The sequence below is a fragment of the Hippocampus guttulatus genome, chromosome 12, assembly GCF_054856545.1.
Source record: "Hippocampus guttulatus isolate MCC_2025c chromosome 12, RoL_Hgut_1.0, whole genome shotgun sequence".
Lineage (NCBI taxonomy): Eukaryota > Metazoa > Chordata > Actinopteri > Syngnathiformes > Syngnathidae > Hippocampus > Hippocampus guttulatus.
Window position 1 is genome coordinate 3,008,551 of NC_141272.1, and position 19,478 is coordinate 3,028,028.

Sequence of the window (19,478 nt, forward strand, 5' to 3'; positions counted from 1 at the left end):
AGAAAACATGCATATCATTTTTGGCGTCAGGAATTCAATTGTTCATGTTTGATCCTAGAGCAAAAGTATTTTTGTGCTCACCAAGAGAAATTATTATCTCGGTCCTAATTTCATTTCGTTGAGTATAAATAAGGCCGATTAAGACTTGTTTGCCTTAATTCATCCGACTGCCTGTGAGCTGTATGCTGGCAATTCGAAGTATGATCCCCAATTGCCCTAAGATATATTGATCTACACACTACAACACTCCCTCTGAGTGTTCAAACTTACATCTTGGATTTGATGGAAGTGGCTTTAAACAAAAGCCTCAAATATGACCCGGTTTGATAACCTCTACCTTCTACCTGCAGACCGCCTATCTTCCTACGCTCCCCTAGCCAGAACCGCACGCCTGACCCCGGCTCGTTTTGCACAGCGCCTCACCTCTCCTCCGCCTCCCACTAAATCCGCCGTAATGACTTGACGTTTGCGTAGCTGGTGCCTGAAGATAAGTGTAGCATCATGGCGCTGCGTGTTGACCATGAAATGGCTGCCTTGTTTCATCAGGCTCTCCCCACCCCTGGGAACCCTCCAGTCCCCCCCACCCCTCGCAGCTTGAGTTTGCTTTGGCTAGAGTCCCCCGGTTTGAGTTACACAGTCTTTTGGGGCATTTAAACAATGAGCATGAATGGTGTGCTTATGTGTGTGTGTCTCGCTGGGTTTTATGTAAATGTTTGCTGGAGCTACCCGACGATGGCTGAGTTCAAAGACGTTTTTTTCAATGTGATTCCCTGCTGCCTCGCGCACAACACCGACCTGCTGCCGAGGGTATTTGGCAGGTGAGGCTCATGATATTAACAGGATGCTAACCTGCTAGCGCTTGCCTTTCTGTCACTCTGTTCATTTTTAGCTTGATTTTGTTCAAGATGCAGTTAGTATTCGGTTTGGACTGAAGCGAGGGAAAGAGCGTAGGGATTAAATATACGGTATATCTCGCTATCTATTTAGATAGCGATCTATATAGCTAGCTAACGTTTTCTATAACACTCTCACTGCTAGCTGGATCGAAAAAGTCCGAAAAATGAGACCAAGATAAATCATTTTCGAATAAGACCTATTTTCTGTAAAATTCAATTGATTTAAACAAAAAAATCTTTTCAAAAGCGGTAATAACAACTGAGATAATTTAGTGGCACAAGTGTGCACCCCCTCTGACAACTGGGATGTGATTGTGTTTAGAATTCATCCATCCATTTTCGAATCCGCTTATTCTCACAAGGGTCGCAGGGCGTGTAGAATTAACGACTCGAATTCATGATGAATGATAGGCGGCACACATCTGCCACCATTTTCAGTGCCACTGATTTACCCCAAGCCCATTTCAGCCGTTGCCGTACTTTTAATGGCATTTTTTTTTCACTTTTTATAAGAAGCTTCTTGGCGGTTTCATGTCAACACTTCCTGCTCTTTTGACCTGTTCATTCATAATTGCTTCCACCTAATCTGAGGCCCCAGTTCCAGCTGAAGAAAAACAGCCCCAAAAGGTCTGCCCCCACTGTGCTTGACTGTAAGTATGCTGTTGTTTTGGTGATGTGCAGCGTTGTGTTTGCGCCAAATGTACCTTTTGTAATTACTGGATGGCCAAAAAGTTCAACTGTGGTTTCGCTGGGCCATAATAAAATGTCCAAAAGGACAATGGGTTGTTGGCCAATAAATACAAGGTTAAAAATAAATGAATCCATGGACTTGTACAGGTTATAAGCCACATTAATAGAGAAAAAAAAAAAGGTTTCACATGAATTGTCTTGGTCTTATTTTTTTATATCAGAAACAGGGGTAGACTTCTTATTTCCACCCTACCTATCGATCTTTCCTTCTATCAATCGCTTTGTCAAGTTGATTCTCAAATCTACATCTCTATCGTTTACACTCTCTATCTCTTCCTAACGAGTTCTACCTATCGCTATCTCTGTTTGTGTTGCATCTTCCCCCTGCGTAGCTGCCAAGTCATGGGGCACTTATTATTTGAGTAAAGCACAGACATGAGGAGGCTGGGTGTGATCATGAAGATTGTCTCAGTGCCAGGAACAAAAATAAAACTATGCAACGACGAAACATTGCGAACGCAATGTTGCTTTGAATCTATACAGTAGATTCAATGCAACATATTTACATCTAACAAAACAGAACAAAGCAAAACACCACTGCCAGGTTGAGGTATGAAGTAGGAAAATTTGGTCCGTAGGAGCCTTGATGGCAGATGGTGCTGATGTGGATGTGAGAAACTATACAAGGAGAGAAATTTAACCAAAGTTAACCATGCAACCATGGGGGTCACACTCGGTGCGGCGCAGACCTCCTCCATGGCCAAACAGTCTTAAACTTGACGCCCACCTGTGGCATATGTCTGAATTCATTTATGCATTTTTCGCTGAGGATTCTAGACTATATTGGGATATCCCAATGCAAAAGGATATTTAAAAAAAAAAAAGATGATTAAAAAAAGTTGCCAGGTCACTTAAACGAACTTAGATTTTTTTTAATAGAAGCCTCTGGACAGATAGTTATATATATATATATATATATATATATATATATATATTGGCTTGATATACGTTACATCAGTTTATCGACGCAAACGTCAGACATTAACACTTTACCTGACATTAAAAAGTTAATTGTTCTGACAGTCGCAGCTGGATCTTTTATTTTATTATTTTTTTATTTTTCCCCATTATTACTCTAAAACTGCAGCAGCCTGGACAATCTTGACAATTGCACCAGGCTTCTGCTTCAATATAAAAGTAAGAGAGTTAAGTATACTTACCCTATGTGGAGCCTTCAAAATTGTTTCCCGATAAGAACACCACGAGTCACAATTCTATTGTCTCATACAAGAGTCTCTCTTTTTCTTTTTTTTTTATGTCAATGCAGCACTTGTGTTGATTTTGAAATGGTGCCACTGTCCATTGCTGAGGCTTCAAATCACAGCACTGCAGCAAGGATGTGGATGTTATTGCAATACCAAGCATCCTCCACATATTCTCGGCGTGTTACTTTGAATCGACAACAAGAGAAAGTGCCAAGTCAAAGCTCTTGGTGCTTTCAGGCATCATCTAAAATGGAAAACCGAGCTCCGCTGTTGATGCGTTTCTCAGCTGTCAGCATAGTTCTATTTTTTTTTTATTTTTTTTTAAATGCTGCTTCGGCATTTACGTTTTTTTTTGTTTTTTTTTAATGACTCATCTGGACTTGCAGGGGCTTATTCACTAAATACTCCCTTTTCCCCTTGGATGGCTTCACTCATAGTGCACAGGTTATCCATCCATCCATTTTCCGAACCACTTGTTCCTCACTAGGGTCGCGGGGGGTGCTGGAGCCTACCCCAGCCGTCTTTGGGCAGTAGGCGGGGGACACCCTGAATCGGTTGCCAGCCACAAATTATTGATTATATTAAATTAGGGGAGAATCTAAAATATAACTTGATCGTCCTTGTCCCATTTTAGCTTCCATTTTTAAGCACAAGGAAAATGCGATTTTCCCAAACGCTTCTTGTGAGCGACATGGCGAGCTACAGATGTTGCTAATGACGATTCTCTGGGGGCAAAACACTATCTGCCAATTCCCAATGCGAGGCGGCTGTAATTTTCCCCCTGATTGCACCCTGCTCGTGACAAATATTCCCAATATTTAAGCAGGCAGCCAGCGACGACGTTGACGGGGGAGAGATGTGAACTATTAACATTCATTTCAGTAAAAGCCTCAATCCTTTCCCTGTAATCCTGCCATGGGTGAGGAATAAAAAGAGCAGCAAGGTGGCTTCACATCGCCATCCATCAAAAGACACCGCATGTGGGGATGCAAAATTCATGTCTGACTTTAATTTTGATAGCTTTCATAATTTATTGTGTTCCTCCAACACATTTAGGGAGGGGTTATTTATTTGAATCAATTGTCAGAGGTTTTCTTTTGCAGCTCCCTCCCCCCTCCACAGATAACCGTTTGACAGCAACTGGGACCTGCATTTTCAGTTTATTAAAACTTTTTGTGCTTTCATTGAACTTTTCGAATACATTTACGGCTTTGTCCGAACTATCTGCGCCAAATTGTTTTTATACTGTTTATTCTTGATTGGTGTATAGTTAGCTAGCTTGCTAGCTCGATGTGATAGATAGATAGGAAATTCAAATAAACACTCATTTTTGTGGACTGTGGACCATGAGCATGAAAGTATGCTAATAAACGCCAGGTGTGTACAATATCCGTAAATGTCAAACATCTGGACACCAGTCTTGCACCATAAAGTGCTCTGTATTGATAAATCCCACCTGTTTTACACTACTCGAATGATAGTGCTGGTAAATGAGCAAAACACAACTAAATCCATAGATGCATTACAGGATTAACCAGGATTAACAAAATACGCATCAATCCATCTATCCATCCATCCATCTATCCATCTATCTATCTATCTATCTATCTATCTATCTATCTATCTATCTATCTATCTAATCTACACACAAGTCTTTGCTCAGTTCTTAGATAATGTCAATATATAAGTAGCATTCTTGCTAGCTAGTTTAGCTTTGGTTCGTACCTAGCATGGTCATTACTTGTTTCACAAGAAACGGCTAGCTTCGTTCTGGTCACTGTCGAGCTGCATTCTAACAATGGTTGGCATAATATACATGAGAATTTGTTGCATTTTATGGACTTGATGGTTGATTGATTGTGTTTTGAAGCAATTCAGGCTGTAGATTCAGTCTCAATAGGCTTTCCGTCTAAATAAGTACTTTATTGTTTTAATTTCAGACACGGAAACAAGAGTGTCAAACATTAACAGAGATGCTCCCCATCCCATTTGAAATATAATGGCAGCTGGTTCCCTTTAGGAAGATTTCATACGTATTTTGCAGTATTTATTTGACTAATCTTGCATGTCAATCTCACCCCCCCTGATACTTAAAAGCTCTTCTGATAACGGGGCTGGAGGTGTGGGGGAACCATCATTCTTGTTACATTTTGTTTTCTATTTCAATTTTTAATGATCGTTAACACACCGTGTCCACTCGACCGACGAACGCTAAGACTGTGGACGATGGGCGGTAAAAAAAAGTATTTTCAGAGTCAATGCTGAATGCTTTCATTGTCCATTGATTAACTCGCTGAAGTCGTTTTACTCAGTCATCCCCTCAGGTCAATTGGTGGCTCAATCACATGAGCACGAACATGCACGTCTCAGCATCTCCAGGACTGCAGCGCGCCAATGAAATCAACACTTGATCAGTGTCGAAATGGGAAGGGAATTGAACCTGGAAAACAGGGAGGCAACTTTGTGATCTGCATGGAAAGAGTCTGAGGCCATGTACACACTAACTCGGATATCTTCAAAAACAGCTTTTCTGTGCTTTTGGCGGCTTTTGTCCACACGAAAAAGGTGAATTATGACTGGAAAAAAAAAGCAATAGATGCTTCCTAAAAATATTAATAATCAGTTCTATTAATCATATGAACATTAAATATATCCGAAAGTATTATCGTAAAACAAGTGAATATTTTTTGACGTTACCCTTGCGAATTCCTTCAAGATTTTTTTATTTATTTTGGATTGGATTGGATTGGATACAACCTTATTGTCAAATGTGCTGTATGTCAGCACAGATGAAATTTCTTGCCTCTCAAGACAACATAAAACAAGAGGAGCTGCTGCGGGTGTCCGCGCCGCCATCAAAAGAAAGTTAAAAAAATGACAACATAATACAAAACAACACATGAGACACAGACAATCGTGCAATCTTAACCACTTTCCCGCATACACTTTGTTGTCTGAAGCAGTTATAGATGAAATAATGCGCCCGAAACCTGCATGCGCATCCCAATGCAGCAAAGTCCCACCAGAAGTTTCATGAACGACGCATCAAATATGCGGAAGGTCACTGGGTTGCCATTCAACCCAACGTGTTTTTAGAGAACTTTAACTGTAGAATTATGTCCACTATGTGCCTTAGTATTGCTGTTTTGGTAAGCAACTCTGTTGCAAGTCTTTGATTTCCATCAAGGAGTTGATGCCGGACACTAACGTCCATGAATTCGGAAAAGGGAAGCGTTGATTTATATCTCAACGGCATGGCAAATTGTAACCAGTCGTGTGAGTGTTTGGTTTGTAGGGATGTCCCGATGCGATTAAGTGATTGCAGATGCGGGCTGATCGCATGATTTTCAGCTGATCCGGTATCGAGTGAAAAAGAAAAGCCATAAAGCTACGTAATAATGTGAGAATATACGTCTCGATATTTTTAGAGCTGGAGGTGGGCGTTATGTAAGTTTTCAAAAAATAGCCGTCGCCACGCGGTCTTCAGTGTTTTCACTTTATGTTTGCGCTTTTCATTTGTGTCCATTTGCCTCGCTTGTGCTGATCGCCACGCCCGTCCCGGCGCGAATCGCCTGCCGCGCTCTTCTTCGTCTGCGTCCCAGGTGGCTCCTCACTCGCCTCTCGCCCTCTCTTGTCTCCAGAATTCAGGCCACAAGGACTGCGAGGTCCAGTACGCGGAGCTGGATACTGCAGCCTTGGCCTCCTCCCCCAGCCCGCGAAGCTCCGCTCACTCCGGCCCCGGGGACCTTGTCGAGTATGCCACCATCCAGCCTAGCTCACACTAGCGCATGCCATTATAGGCCTTCCCCCCTCAGACTTTGGCCTCCAGGTACACAGACCGATGCACTCCTCCTCCTCTGTCATCCTCTGACTCGCACCGACTTCCCTGTTCAATAATACGCGCGGGAACCCCCACCCCACCTGCGACCCCGCAGTCCCGCCTTCTCCTTTGGTCATTGGCGGTCTTTTCTTGCCCGGGCCTCTGCAGAGAGATGCCGTCGGGCTATTATTTCGACACTCGTGGCTCAGACGTGCAGTTTGGCGGTGGGAGCGGAAGACAAAAGGTAGCCTGTTAACTTCGGCGAGGGCTCTCGTAAAAATTTGCACACTGAGGCGATGACGTATCGTGTTCTGGAAATAAACCGTCGTAGCGCTCAACAATATTCCATTGAGATTCATTTATTTGGGAATAATTTCTTCCCGTGGCCAAACTCCCCCTATTAAAAAAACAAAACAAAAATACTGCCTTCCACTTGACCATAAAGGTACCCTTATTTTCTTTTGTGATTCAACTCCTTGCCCTTCTGCCTCAAATGGTCCGTGGTAATTATTGACTTGCAACGTGTTGTTCAATAATCACCCGAATCCGGTGTTTGCCAATCTTGACTCAGCCAAGGTACCTTCTTTGGAAAAGAAAAAAAAGTGGAAACATTCAATGGGAATTAATTGGGAAGTCAGGCTAATTGTATGGAACAGTAACCTAGTCAAGCATAAATCGAAACTTTTGAAGGGGCTTATACCCAGACATCCATATCAAATAGATATGGCGCTATATAAATTTCCTTTTAAGAGCCAACCTTTAATGTTGTAAATTTAAAAACATTTTTATTCCCTTGATGATCCCCGCACTGCCATCTGTCTTAAAGCATTTTAACTGAGCTTTCAAGACCCACAGAATATTGTGTTCTGTTGCTATGCAAACACCGAATCTATCACTATCACGATGTTAACACAACCTTTCTACTTCCCACCACGACCCATACTCTGTTTATGTCAGCGTTCGAGTGTGAGGTGCCTTAACTTGTCCGACCAACTTTAAACCTCTTGTCATTTCTCTCCCGCATCATCGTAGAGCAGCAAGTAGAAATTCATGCACTAATCTTCATCTTCTACTTAAAACCTGTGCTGATCTTGATTCCAACGCAATGTGATGCCGCCATCTACGGAGCTCCGTTAGTCATTACAATGGTTTCAAACCCTGGATTTCGCACAGACGTTTGCTGCGAGACTCTCTTACACGCTTACCTGATGAAAACCGTACCCCCCAAAACTAATCTATACAGTATACGTCAGTGGCAGTAAACGGTTGCATTCGATTTGACAAAAATAAATGTCCACAGCAGTGAATGAGGTCAAGGCACAACTATGTACTCCAGTGTGCACCCGTCACTTTTGGATCAGATCCACTTCATGGCGCCAGATTATATAAAAAAAGAAAAAAAAAAGAAAAACGGTACGCGTGGTCGTGATGTTTATTTGCCGTGAGGATTTTAAGGGAGTCTTTAAGAATGTCTGCTTCAAGGCGTCCGTATTTATGTTTTGCCTTTTCATTTTCAGTCTTCTATGCTTTGTTCGGGCCATGAATATTCTTTTGAAAGACTTTTATCGTCCAGAACACTTTGGCACATATTGTGCAGCCAAACACCGAGATTCAAAAATCCAGTACAGCCGTGTTTATGTTGCTCTTGACATCCTCGCGGCGGTTGAGGAACAAAGCTGTCTATCAATTGGAGTCAGTTTGGATTACGGCGACACAGCAGAGCGGTCTTTGTTGACAGATTGGTCTCCATGGCAACCCCTGCCACTTCGGCGCGGATGGGGTCCAGGCGGAGTCGAGGGCGTTTATTGAAACGTTGCAGCGGTGGCCGTTCTCTTCACATTTACGGCCAGATGCATCCCGAGGAGAGGAGGTGGCATGTGTACGCAGCTATTCATGCTGGATATTGATCGCGTGATGTTTATTTCCGTCGAGTTGCTCACCGCGTGACGCTATGCGACGAGACGCCACTGCGAGCAACAATAATCAAAACATAATGTTAATTCAAGACCTATCGGACACATTGAGTGTTGTATTGATTTGCTACAGCTCTTGTATTGAATCTCCTTAGATTGTGTAGGTGTAGCTAAAGCCGGGCCGTACATGGAACGATTTCATATACTGTAGACCAGGGGTGCCCAATGCATCGTTCGCGATCGACCGGTAGCCCACGGACTGTTCCCAAGTCGATCGCAAGGTGTTTAGTGGTAAATGGAGGAGGGGGGAAAAAAAGGATTTGTGTGTCACAAACAAAGTGTTAAAAAAAACAAAATAAAAATGCAGGACACCTTGAACCTACGGTGGCGCATGATCTGCATCACAGGAAACTTTTAGGGGTCGACAGTCTGCAATTGCAGCTTGCAATCAGAGCTGTTGCGATTAATTAAAAACAATTTTTTTTTTAGTATTCTCATTCAGTTTGTTTCATGTACAATTCACCAATGGCATTGGCAAAGAATAGGAATCTCGAGCGCCTCATTTATGAAATTCAGCAATTGTTTTGAGACCTTTTTTAATTTAAAATGGTCTGAATTTCAGCCTCTCAACAGTCAATATTCTCAGTTTTTTTTATAGTTTTTTATCCTCCATGAATCAAAAGAAGCAAAGATCTACTTTTACTATTTCCTGACATGTGAGGCACCAAGCCAGTCACTGAATCATGACAAATCGAACTTTCGTACTTACCTGATTGGATGGTCGAGGATGCGGAGATGGAACGAGCCGATTGGATTGTTGGAAAGTCTAATAAATATATCGAATATATCTCCAATGGCATGTGCACAAGCAGCAGATGTCCCTTCCGCGAGTGAATATCAAGTCTGACACCCCCCCCCCCGCGACTGTTCAGTCAGCAGCTCAGGATGTGATGACGCCGCAGCCGCGCCTGCACCGCGCAACATGAAAGGCCTCTCGGGACTCGCCTGTCGACGTTCCCGGCTTGCCTACAAAGGCCCCGCGCCCCTCCAGGTTACGCCGCTCAATAAAACCGCAGTCCAACGGCTGATTGAACCTCTCGTTCATCCCACCCGACATCACACCAATTCCAATAAATGTGTTTTTTTGCGGGGAGGAATCTGCAATAATCTATTAAATGAATCAGCCGCCTGTTAATCGCTGCTTGATTGTGTGCGTATTTCTTTTTTTTTTTTTTTTTAAGAGTGGCTTTGACAGACTTATTACATTATCAGATATTTGTGGGGCCTCTCTACTTCAAACTAGTACAAAATGACTTCAAGGTGAGCCAGATTTCATTTAGATTAGCGCCTCGGTTCAAATGTATGCGCTTGATAAAGTTCCCCTCGTGCCCCCGGTCCTCCTGCTTCCTCAAACTTGGAAAGAACTTTAATTGGAGTGGGGAAGAGAGGAAGGACCCGATAGTTGATTTTCAAAAAAGACGAGGAGAGGTTGGACTCCTCTGTGGGGCATTGCTGAAGTTCTAACCCCCGTAAAGGCGACATCAGAATGGGATTGAGTTGGCAGAGTGTGAAGTCTGAATGTCAGCGCGCTGCAAAGAAATACGTTTTATGAGATTGGCAAAGGGAACCCTCTCGGGGCGGGTATTCCGGATATGTGTCGGGGTTTTCAAAGGTCGTCAATGAAAATTGAGAGAATGAAGGCCGTTAAAAGGTATTCAAAGTTGTTTTAATGAAATTTCAGCAGTCGTTCGGATTTAAATTTGGTCCGGTGAGCTCTTCGTGTCAAATTCTATAGCTCTTGAGAACAGGATCTCGGAATCTCAGACAAACAAATAATTGCAACTTTTGAAGGGAAAACTTTTTTTCGTAAAGTGTTGACAAGTATCATGTATTCATTTGGCCTTTAATTCACAACAAATATGCCTTAGATATAGCAAAACAGAATGCCATGAAGTTAGGAAAAAAATAGCACAAAAAAATAATAATAATCCAAATGGTTCTCCAGGCTCCAATTGCTAACTCGTTGGAATTCTTACTCCAGAAAAGTAATAACCTTTAACAGCGGACATTTTATTTATTTATTTATTTTCTCAAGTGCCGTTTTGGTTGAGTTGCCTGTAGGGAAGTGAATATCCTGTAAAAAAAAATTAATAAATAAAAATGACAGTGTTGAAGATTTACAACCCCTTCGGAAATGTGCACCATTTGACCTGATCAATTTCTCCGAAGCGAAACTGAAAATACTCCTCTGTCCCCAGTTCACTATTTACAAATTAGTGTGTACCGAAAGTAAATACACAGACCTAGTAAGCTACTTCGCAACAATACCTCACGAATGAACTGAGCAATCTGCTTGCTTTACAGCTTGTCGTCCTCCGGATTTGAGGAGTCTTGAAAACGAGCTACCTGCTGTCACAAGCTAATCTCACCTTTTCTTTCTTTAAAATAATGTCAAATCCGACCATGGCTACATAACTACCAACCTCACTACCTGTCGACTGTACCTAACTACCAAAACTACTACCAATTGACCAAACTGCGGACTAAATATTTGCTCAGCCACTCTACCTGGCCACGTTCAGTTTGTTGCTACCGCCTTACCGACAGTAGCAAAACCATATTCCAGTCTGTCTACCTCAGCACCTCCCGACACGCTTCCCAAACTGTCTACTTAAATGTCTGCCCTACCTACCAAGCCACCAAAAGCCAAATCCTACCTACTAGATAAATGTATTTACCAACATCGAAAACACTATCTCTGGAATTATGTAGATTGGTTGATAATTGCACCTGGAAACGCGTGGGGAAATAAAAGCTGCAACTAAACTACCCTTCGTGGTTTCGGATTCTGTAAACATCTTGGGTTGGCTACCGTATAAAAATCAATCTGACTGTCGGTCCGGCATGGGCATGTAATCCATCAAGAGTTTGGTAGAATGTGGGTTGTAGACTGGTAAAAGCGGTTTACTGACGGTTTGCTGATGACCTGAAAAGCAACAAACAATTGAAAGGCTTGAATGACTCAACCCATTATTCGCAAAACAATCCACCCGATCTTGAGACGCGCAACTTTCACGGTCTGCCTTTCATCTGGCCCGGCCTGAAAGTGTCCAAGTCTTTTTTTAAGGAAACGTTAACGAGCCAAAAGCAGCTCTGTCGCTCGCACTCGCTGACCCCGTGCCAATTTGTTTTGTCAGGCGCAAGGTCATCATCTTCAGTTCTATCATCTTTGTCATCTACCCATTCAAACAGACTGCCATTTATTTCAAGGTCTATGCATTTGCTGATCTAACGGAGCAAATCATTGCTGTTGATGGTCGTTTTAGTGAGTCAGATTTTTTTTTTGAAAAACGAAGTTGAGTTCAGACACCTGAAAATCTGCTCAAGTACAGTATACTATAGTGTTTTAGTCATGTTTGTTTTTATTCTTTACTTCCAACCACTGATCTGCATCAGGCTAGCATAACTCAACCTCCCTTTTAACTTTTTTTTTTTAAATTATTAAAAAAAAAAAATTAATTCTGGTCAGATGGTAAGTAGGTCGTTTACATAGAGACTGAACAGAATTGGGCCCAAGATAGAGCCTTGGGGTACCCACACCCAAGGTAAGGTGTCATTGAGTTTCCGATTTGAACAGTCTATTTTTTATTTGACAAGTATGATCTCATCCAGCAGAGTGCACCATCAGAGAAGTCAACATTTTTGAAATGACGGGTTAATGTTGTGCTCCGCCAAGCTTCTATGTGCAATTTTTTTTTAAACATTCTCTCAGGCAAACAATTGTTGTCAGATTCACTTGAAGTCTGCTTGTGGTTTTGTCGCCGAAACCTTTCCAGAGTGGGGGGGTCGTCGTTTTCGTAGATGTGGAGATGTGTGAGAAATATGCGTACCTTTCCCTTTTCACTCTCATCTTTTTTTTTCATTAATGCATGTTGATTTAGGTTTACATATATAATTTCATACATTAACTCATTCGTTGCCAGCTATTTTCAGACCCTTCTTTACCCTACCAAGTGAAAACATTTTAAATACATAAAGTGGTTCCTGGGATTGAATGCTTGGGTTCTTAAGAAACCTGCTTCGCATTGAATGAGTTAAACTCCCATGTACTGCCTTCTACTCAAATGTTGCCAACCCAGTGTTTGAGGACCCCGTGCCCGTGGGTATGCTGTTAGTGTAAGAAGTGCACATCATTTGATAAATTTGGATCTGAATTCAGCGGATAAGATAACCTTGATGAGTCCCATAAAGGTGGAAATTTGCAGAAGGTTGTCAATATTTGGTTTGGAATGTTGCAGAAATGTGAGATTCCCGTGACATTTATTGCTGCACATGCTAGCTATGTTTCATCGGATTATCAAAGAGGCCTGATCCCCCCCCAAAAATGAAAACTCAGGTTTATCTAAGTTCAGCAAAAATTTCTGATTCGTGAGACAGTTTACACATATGGCTCTTTTTTTCAATCATCAGTACAGCAAAATGCTAGCGTTTTCCACACATGGTTGCTAAAGATACATGCCTATTTTACCCTTTCAAAAAATAAATACTTAGGTGTGCACCATTTTGAATTCAATTAATTCCAAAGGCCAAACAACAAAACAACACATTCCCGTCAGACTGAAATCAATGTAGCACGTCTCGGCTGAGTAATGAGCTGCTGTGTCTCTGTGTCACATAAATACTCTTTGAATAGAAATCAGGTTAGCTTCACTGCTGTGCGTTGGATATGTCAGTCACACAAATGTACGACTGGCGCGGGAGCGTCGTCACGTTTATGAAATCATTAGAAAATCCGGGTTTTTTTTCTTCTTCAAAGTGCTGCCAGCGACCACAAACTTGTTTTGTCATTGTTGACCCTTTTGTCAACTTTGCCTCTTCATTCATAGCCCCGCCCACTCCCTCCCGTGTCCAACCAATCATCTCCTTTCCTTTCAATGCGTCTCCCGTCTGTCTCGTTTGAGTTGCTGTCCATTCACTGTGGTTTCTCACCATTTGTAATTCATAAAAAAGAAGAAAAAAACGGATTTGCTCCCATGACAGACCCTTAATAGTTCCATCATGAATGCATTTTTACCACAGAATGCAATCAGAATGGCAAAACAAACATGATTGTGGTCAAATGGGCCACCAAATAATCAATAGCTTGTGGCTTTTTCATGGCGTGGATGATCAATGTAAAATCTTTTCACCCGCTGGGATCGAGCCTTTTCCGTTGCTGGTCCCTCTTTCTGGAGGAATGACCTCACAGTAAACATTCGGCAAGCCCCCTCGCTGCCCATCTTTAAAACCCGCCTCAAAACTCACTTGTATTCTTTGGCATTTGACTCAGCATGACTCAGACCTGATCTTAAGTTTACTGTTTGGTGCCTTCTACCATCTTTGTTACTGATTTATAGCTTTATTGTTGTATATATGTTAGTTGCTCCATGTACAGCACTTTGTATGCAGCGATGGCTGTTTGAAAGTGCTCTATAAATACAGTTGAGCTGGAACGCATTGCGGTGCAACTTCCCGCATCTTCTTTCCAGCCGCGCAATGCAGACAGCAGGTCGCAACTCTTAGTCGCAGTCTCTTCAACCAAATTTACACCTTTCCTGTATTTCCTTTCACGCTGCATCCGTTCCGCCCCTGGATTTGGAAATCATTCCCCCCCTTCCGCGTGGGTCCATTACCCACCAGGAAAAAGCCAGTATGAGGGCCAGTATGAAAAGGCGTCAAATTGGATTTCTCCAAAATGACTGCCTTAATGCATTTACTCTCTGCTGTTTTATAAGCCCCCCTCCCTCACCCCCATATTGAAATCCATTTTAGAGCATTTTGACTGGTCTAATATGGGAAATAATATCGATGCCATTTTGCCCATTCCAGGTGGTCATATACATTGAAAGTCAGATCTTAAATTCAATTCCTTGTGTTTTTGGGACGCCCCCCTGAATCAGTCGGCTGTTGAAATGTCAAATAAAGGAGTGACACAATCTTGATAGGGCACTTGTTGAAAAACACAAAGCGCAGTAGGCCGTCCTGGAAATGGACCAGTTGAGGCTGCAACGTGAACCGGTGAAGTGCATCTCGAACGAGCCCATCTAACATCTCGGAGATGAACCCCCCCCCCCCCCCCCCCCACACACACACACACCTCCCAGAGGAGCAAGCGTGTCCCATTACTTATGAGTCGGCTGGCGTCCACATGGCGAGGTTACCTCGCTGTTTGCTGTTCGATATTACCTCGAGCTTGCGGCTTCATAACAACTAATCCCCTTGCTGAGGAGGAATCGAGTCTCGCTCCGGTGTGGAATTGCAAAGGCGTTCCTCTGGCGCCAAACAAAAATGGAGGACTAATAAATCTTCCGGGCAGGTGAAGGGAGACGCGCTCAGAGACGGGGAAAAAACGGTATTTCAACAGTCAAGTGCGTGCGTGTGCGTATGCGTGTGTGCGTGTGAGACATTGGCAAATACACTACTCATAAAACGTTAGGCGTAGTCTGCTTTTGAGGGAAATTTCAGGATGTACCTCCAGTACATTTTTAGGCTCATCCTGAAATTTCAGGGTACTCCAAACTTTTAGTGAGTACAGTGCACCGTCATTTGCTTTTTTTTTTTAATTTTTTTTTTTTAGTGGCTCCTGTAAAAAAAAAATATATTTTTTTAAATGCCTCATACAACTAAACGTATTCCAATATATTGCTGAAAACAGAGACAACTCCTGAGTTGAATTGAAGAGCCAAGTGAGGCATTTTCCAAAGGTTTTCTTGGTCATGACCAAAATAACTTCATCATTTCTAACCGAAATAGCTTTGGCATTGCTCTGCCAAAAACGGTGCTTTTAGGCATTTCCACGTTGACAACATCCACTCCCCCCCTCTTGTCCCCCCGCGACAGGACTCTGTGAACCATCCGGCAGAGCCCTTGAACCCGACCGAGTACATGAGCCACCAGCGCGACGTGGAGCACCTGCCCGAGTGTCAGCCCCTCAACCCTCCGGCCCACCCGCCCGTCACCTTCCTGCCGCAGCACGCCTACGCCCAGCCGCCCTCCAACGAGCCCATGTACTCCAACACCGGCTTCTCCGCCCCCGCCGCCCCACGAGCGCCCTTCCCGAAGGAGCAATCCGTGTGACGCCGCCACGCAACAACAAGATCCACTTAGCACCGCTTCCCTGCCGCCCCCCGCTTCCTTCCGGCATGGCGTCGTTTTCTACTGTGTACCGCAAAAGTTTGCCGACTCTTTCTATAGCTCGTTGTCACCGTTTGGTAGCGTGACTTTTCTTTCCTGCTAAATTGTTTGCTGGCTTCCCTTTGCAACATCACCTCAAAAAAAAAAAAAAGAAGAATGAAATAAGATAGCTTTTACCTAATTGAAGAAAAAAAAGCTAATAGCAGGCAGGAAAAGTTGACACTGTAAAAGTGTTTTAAACAAGTCAACATACTTAGCCTAAAAACTAAAAATCAGCCGTCTTAAAACCGATCGACTCAAAGAATTATCAGGGTTCCTAAGCAAGTACAAAGTATGTTTCCAAGACTGCCTGCGCGACATCACGTACTTCTTTCCAGGCTTCTCGAAGCTATTTGGTGATGTATTTGCATGCATATTCAAAATAATGAAAACGATGATCGATGCTAAACCACTCTTTACGCCGATGTCACAAATTGTCATTTTTTAAAAGTTTTTTTTTCTTAACTGTCTGGTCATTACAGTCTGGGGAAAAATGATTGGAATTTAGATATTTAAAATCTGTGGCAACCCTGAATGATGGTATTTCGTGTTTTCATCTATTTTTTTTATAACTGCTGTTATAAACTCCAAATGTTTAATTCCTGGAAGAAAATGCTCAAAGCAAGTAAAATGCTTGCCTGGTAGGAGGAAAGACAAAGAACAAGCACATTTTTTTTTTCTTGATTGGACAAACGTAATCTTGCTTAGATTTGAGTTGCTGGTTTACAACTTTGCGGCATTTTGTACTATGTTTGAAAAAAATCTACTTTGTTCTTGACACTTTGCTCGCTTGTTGACACCATTTCGTAACCACCTTTGCTTCATCCGTCAATCAAATTTCTTGCTTGCTCTCCCCTTGATGGCACTGCAAACATGGGTCTGAAAAAAGCAAGACAAAAAGTAATGAAATGAAGTCTATAATTGTTTTTATGTTTGTTTTTAGGAAAGTTACAGGAAAATTTGGATGCCTTCCAACAAGAAAAATTACAGTCTTTAAAAAATAAACGTCTTCACAAAAAAAAAGTAGCTCTGCACTAATAAGGAAAATGTTTATAAATCACATAGGCAAATGTGCTTAAATCAAGTATTAGCTCAACTCAACTGTATTTATAGAGCACTTTCAAACAGCTCGTCCAACTATCACCTGCTGTCTTATGATTAGGTCAACTTAAACAAAAATTGTATTAAAAAGTTTTAATCACTCGTCGGGCTCTTTAAGGGGGAAAAAAAAGCTCGTGACAAGTCAAATGCGCATATGTATTATCTTGGCAGATGCATCTTGCCTTAATTTGAGATATTTAATCTCTGTTGGGTTAAATTTTGTTTTTGGCAATGATAGTGTACGTTTTCCTTCGTTAGAAGTTGCAACAAAACCATCCGCCCGCCCTGTGACTGTTACGTGATGGTGAACCCTCTCGATGCTTTGCTGTTTTTGATGGACTTTTTTGGCTTGTTAGAGGTGAATGCTAGCACGTTTAGTTATGAGGCAGCGCGCACACGTAAAAAAACTAATAATTTAAAAAAAAAAGGGCTTGCGATGCGAGAGTATCCTTTCGTATTTCTCTAGTTGCATCTGCGCAAGGCATTCTTTGGTTTTTGTAAATACATATTTTCTAGTCGTAGTTGCCAAAGACACATACAGTAACTCCTTGTAACGTACCTCAAATTTTTTTTTTCTTAAAACGTGAGGCATACGATCACTTTGCGTGCTATTTTCAAGTTTGTGGGGGGACAATGACTCGACTCCAGGGTTTCCCAACCTCTGTTATGCTGAGGCACATATTTTAAAATCTGAAAAAAAAAATCTAAATTGATTAAAAAGTACTGATCCTCGGTAAATTTCCATCTGAGAATTTTGGAAATATTTCAAGTTGGAAAGTTTCCATGGCAGTGAACTGGGACTATTTGCCCAACTGGGCCTTGACAAGTCACCCCCCTGATGCATTCTTGGTTTAAGCTAGCAGGCAAGAACAACATCCGAGTATTCAATGCATTCTTGGTTTATGCGTACTGTCATTTGGAATATGACCTGGGCCACCAAATGACGTTTCACCATATCACGAGAATCTAAAGATTGGACAACGGCTAGTGAAAAACTTTTATGGCAATTATTTAGTCATCATTTGCTGATTAGCGACATTTTTAGCATTAGCTTTAGCAGTCCAGTTGGGGCTCAAATGTCATCTCGCTGTGTTAGAAAGTTGACGACAATTTGAAAGGCGAATAACTGACTTGTTCTTGTTCGCATTGTCTTTAGCATTATTAGCATTGGGATTCCACTTGGAGGTAAAATGGTGTTTATTTGAAAGTTGACAAGAATTTCAAAGGCCCACTAACGACATCTACAGGACTTTAGTCTTTTCACAACGACCAAAACGTAGAACCTTTCAGCTTAAATTCCACGCTAAAATCTCTCAGAATTAATGATTTTGAACCGAACTGCCCTGTTTCTTGGTGGTAACATTATCTAGAAACAATGGCTTTTGGGATTATTTCTCCTGTCTTTTTTTTTTTTTTTCTGAAAGAAGCCTGCCACTGTACAGAAGCACTTAGTGTCACTCAATGTGACACTTTATTGGAGACCATACATAAGCTAATACAACATCACATGTTAAAACGAACAAAAGTCCTCTCAACGTAGCAAATTTCTATTTATTATTTTTTTTTGCTTTTGTTTTGCTGTTGTTTTTCTTTGTTTTTTGCCATGTCCGATGTATACAAAAAAGTATATTTGTGTTTGTGCTAATGTGGAAAAAAAACCTCCAAACGTGTTGAAAGTGATTTCTTTTTTGTAAGTACTGTAGTGGTTCTTAAAAGAGCGAGTACGACTTCCTGCGGAGGAGATTGTTGTTGTTGTTAGCGTACCACTGAAACACAACGTTGTCTTCTATTTGTGACACATAATAGCGATGATGATGCTGTATGTATATGTAAGTATAAGGGTTATTAAAGTAAGTATGCTTCAACTTTGTCATAAAGTGTCAAAACTTTAGTTACATTGTCACATTTAGTCCTCAAAGCCTTTTACCAGCACTTCCTGTTGTGATTTTTTTTTGTAAGAGTGTAACTTTTATTTTTATAAATATGTATATTTATTTGTAGGCCTGACACACCATCTTCCTGCTCTTTTTTTTTTCTTTTTTAGATGCGAGGATAGCGCCCATGTAGCCTCTTACTGGAATGATGACGTCATTCATGTGAAATTCAAGACATGTACCTGTTTTTCTTATTTTATGATCATGTTTGCTGTAAATATTAACAATGTATCTGATGTGTGGAGAAAAAAAACTAAATAAGTCATGCAGTTTAAAATTAAACCTCACAAATTGTCCTATGTTTTTTTGTCATTATTCTTCATTTTTACAACAGTTGCAAAAAAAACAAACAATGCTTCGGGGTGGGGATATTACGAATTGGTAGTGTGACTGCAAGTCCCAGGTCACACAGTCAGACCTCAAAGTTTGGCTTTGGTGATTCCCAGTGACAGCTGAACTTTAGGGGCTGCCGAGGAAAAAGAGGAAGATGAGAAAGTCATTTTGGGGCAAAGCAGAAGAACGAGCCAGCGTCTCTGGAGCCACGATAAGCCTGCGTGACGCTGCCAACAGCCTTGGAAACAACAAGCTGACTCCATCAACGTCCTGTGTGTGACTCACCTGCAACACCCCAAACTCACCAAATCACT

General features: G+C 41.8%; 1 protein-coding gene across 2 annotated transcripts in view; it reads left to right on the forward strand.

The window, feature by feature from the left end:
- Positions 1-19,130, forward strand: part of nectin1b (nectin cell adhesion molecule 1b) — a 157,372-nt gene extending 138,242 nt beyond the window's left edge. For both annotated transcript variants that reach the window (XM_086124814.1, XM_086124813.1), the window contains exon 10: positions 15,464-19,130. In XM_086124814.1, the coding sequence (XP_085980940.1) occupies positions 15,464-15,700 (237 nt within the window). In that variant the 3' untranslated portion in view covers positions 15,701-19,130. The remainder of the gene's footprint in view (positions 1-15,463) is intronic.
- The last annotated feature ends 348 nt before the right edge of the window (positions 19,131-19,478 follow it).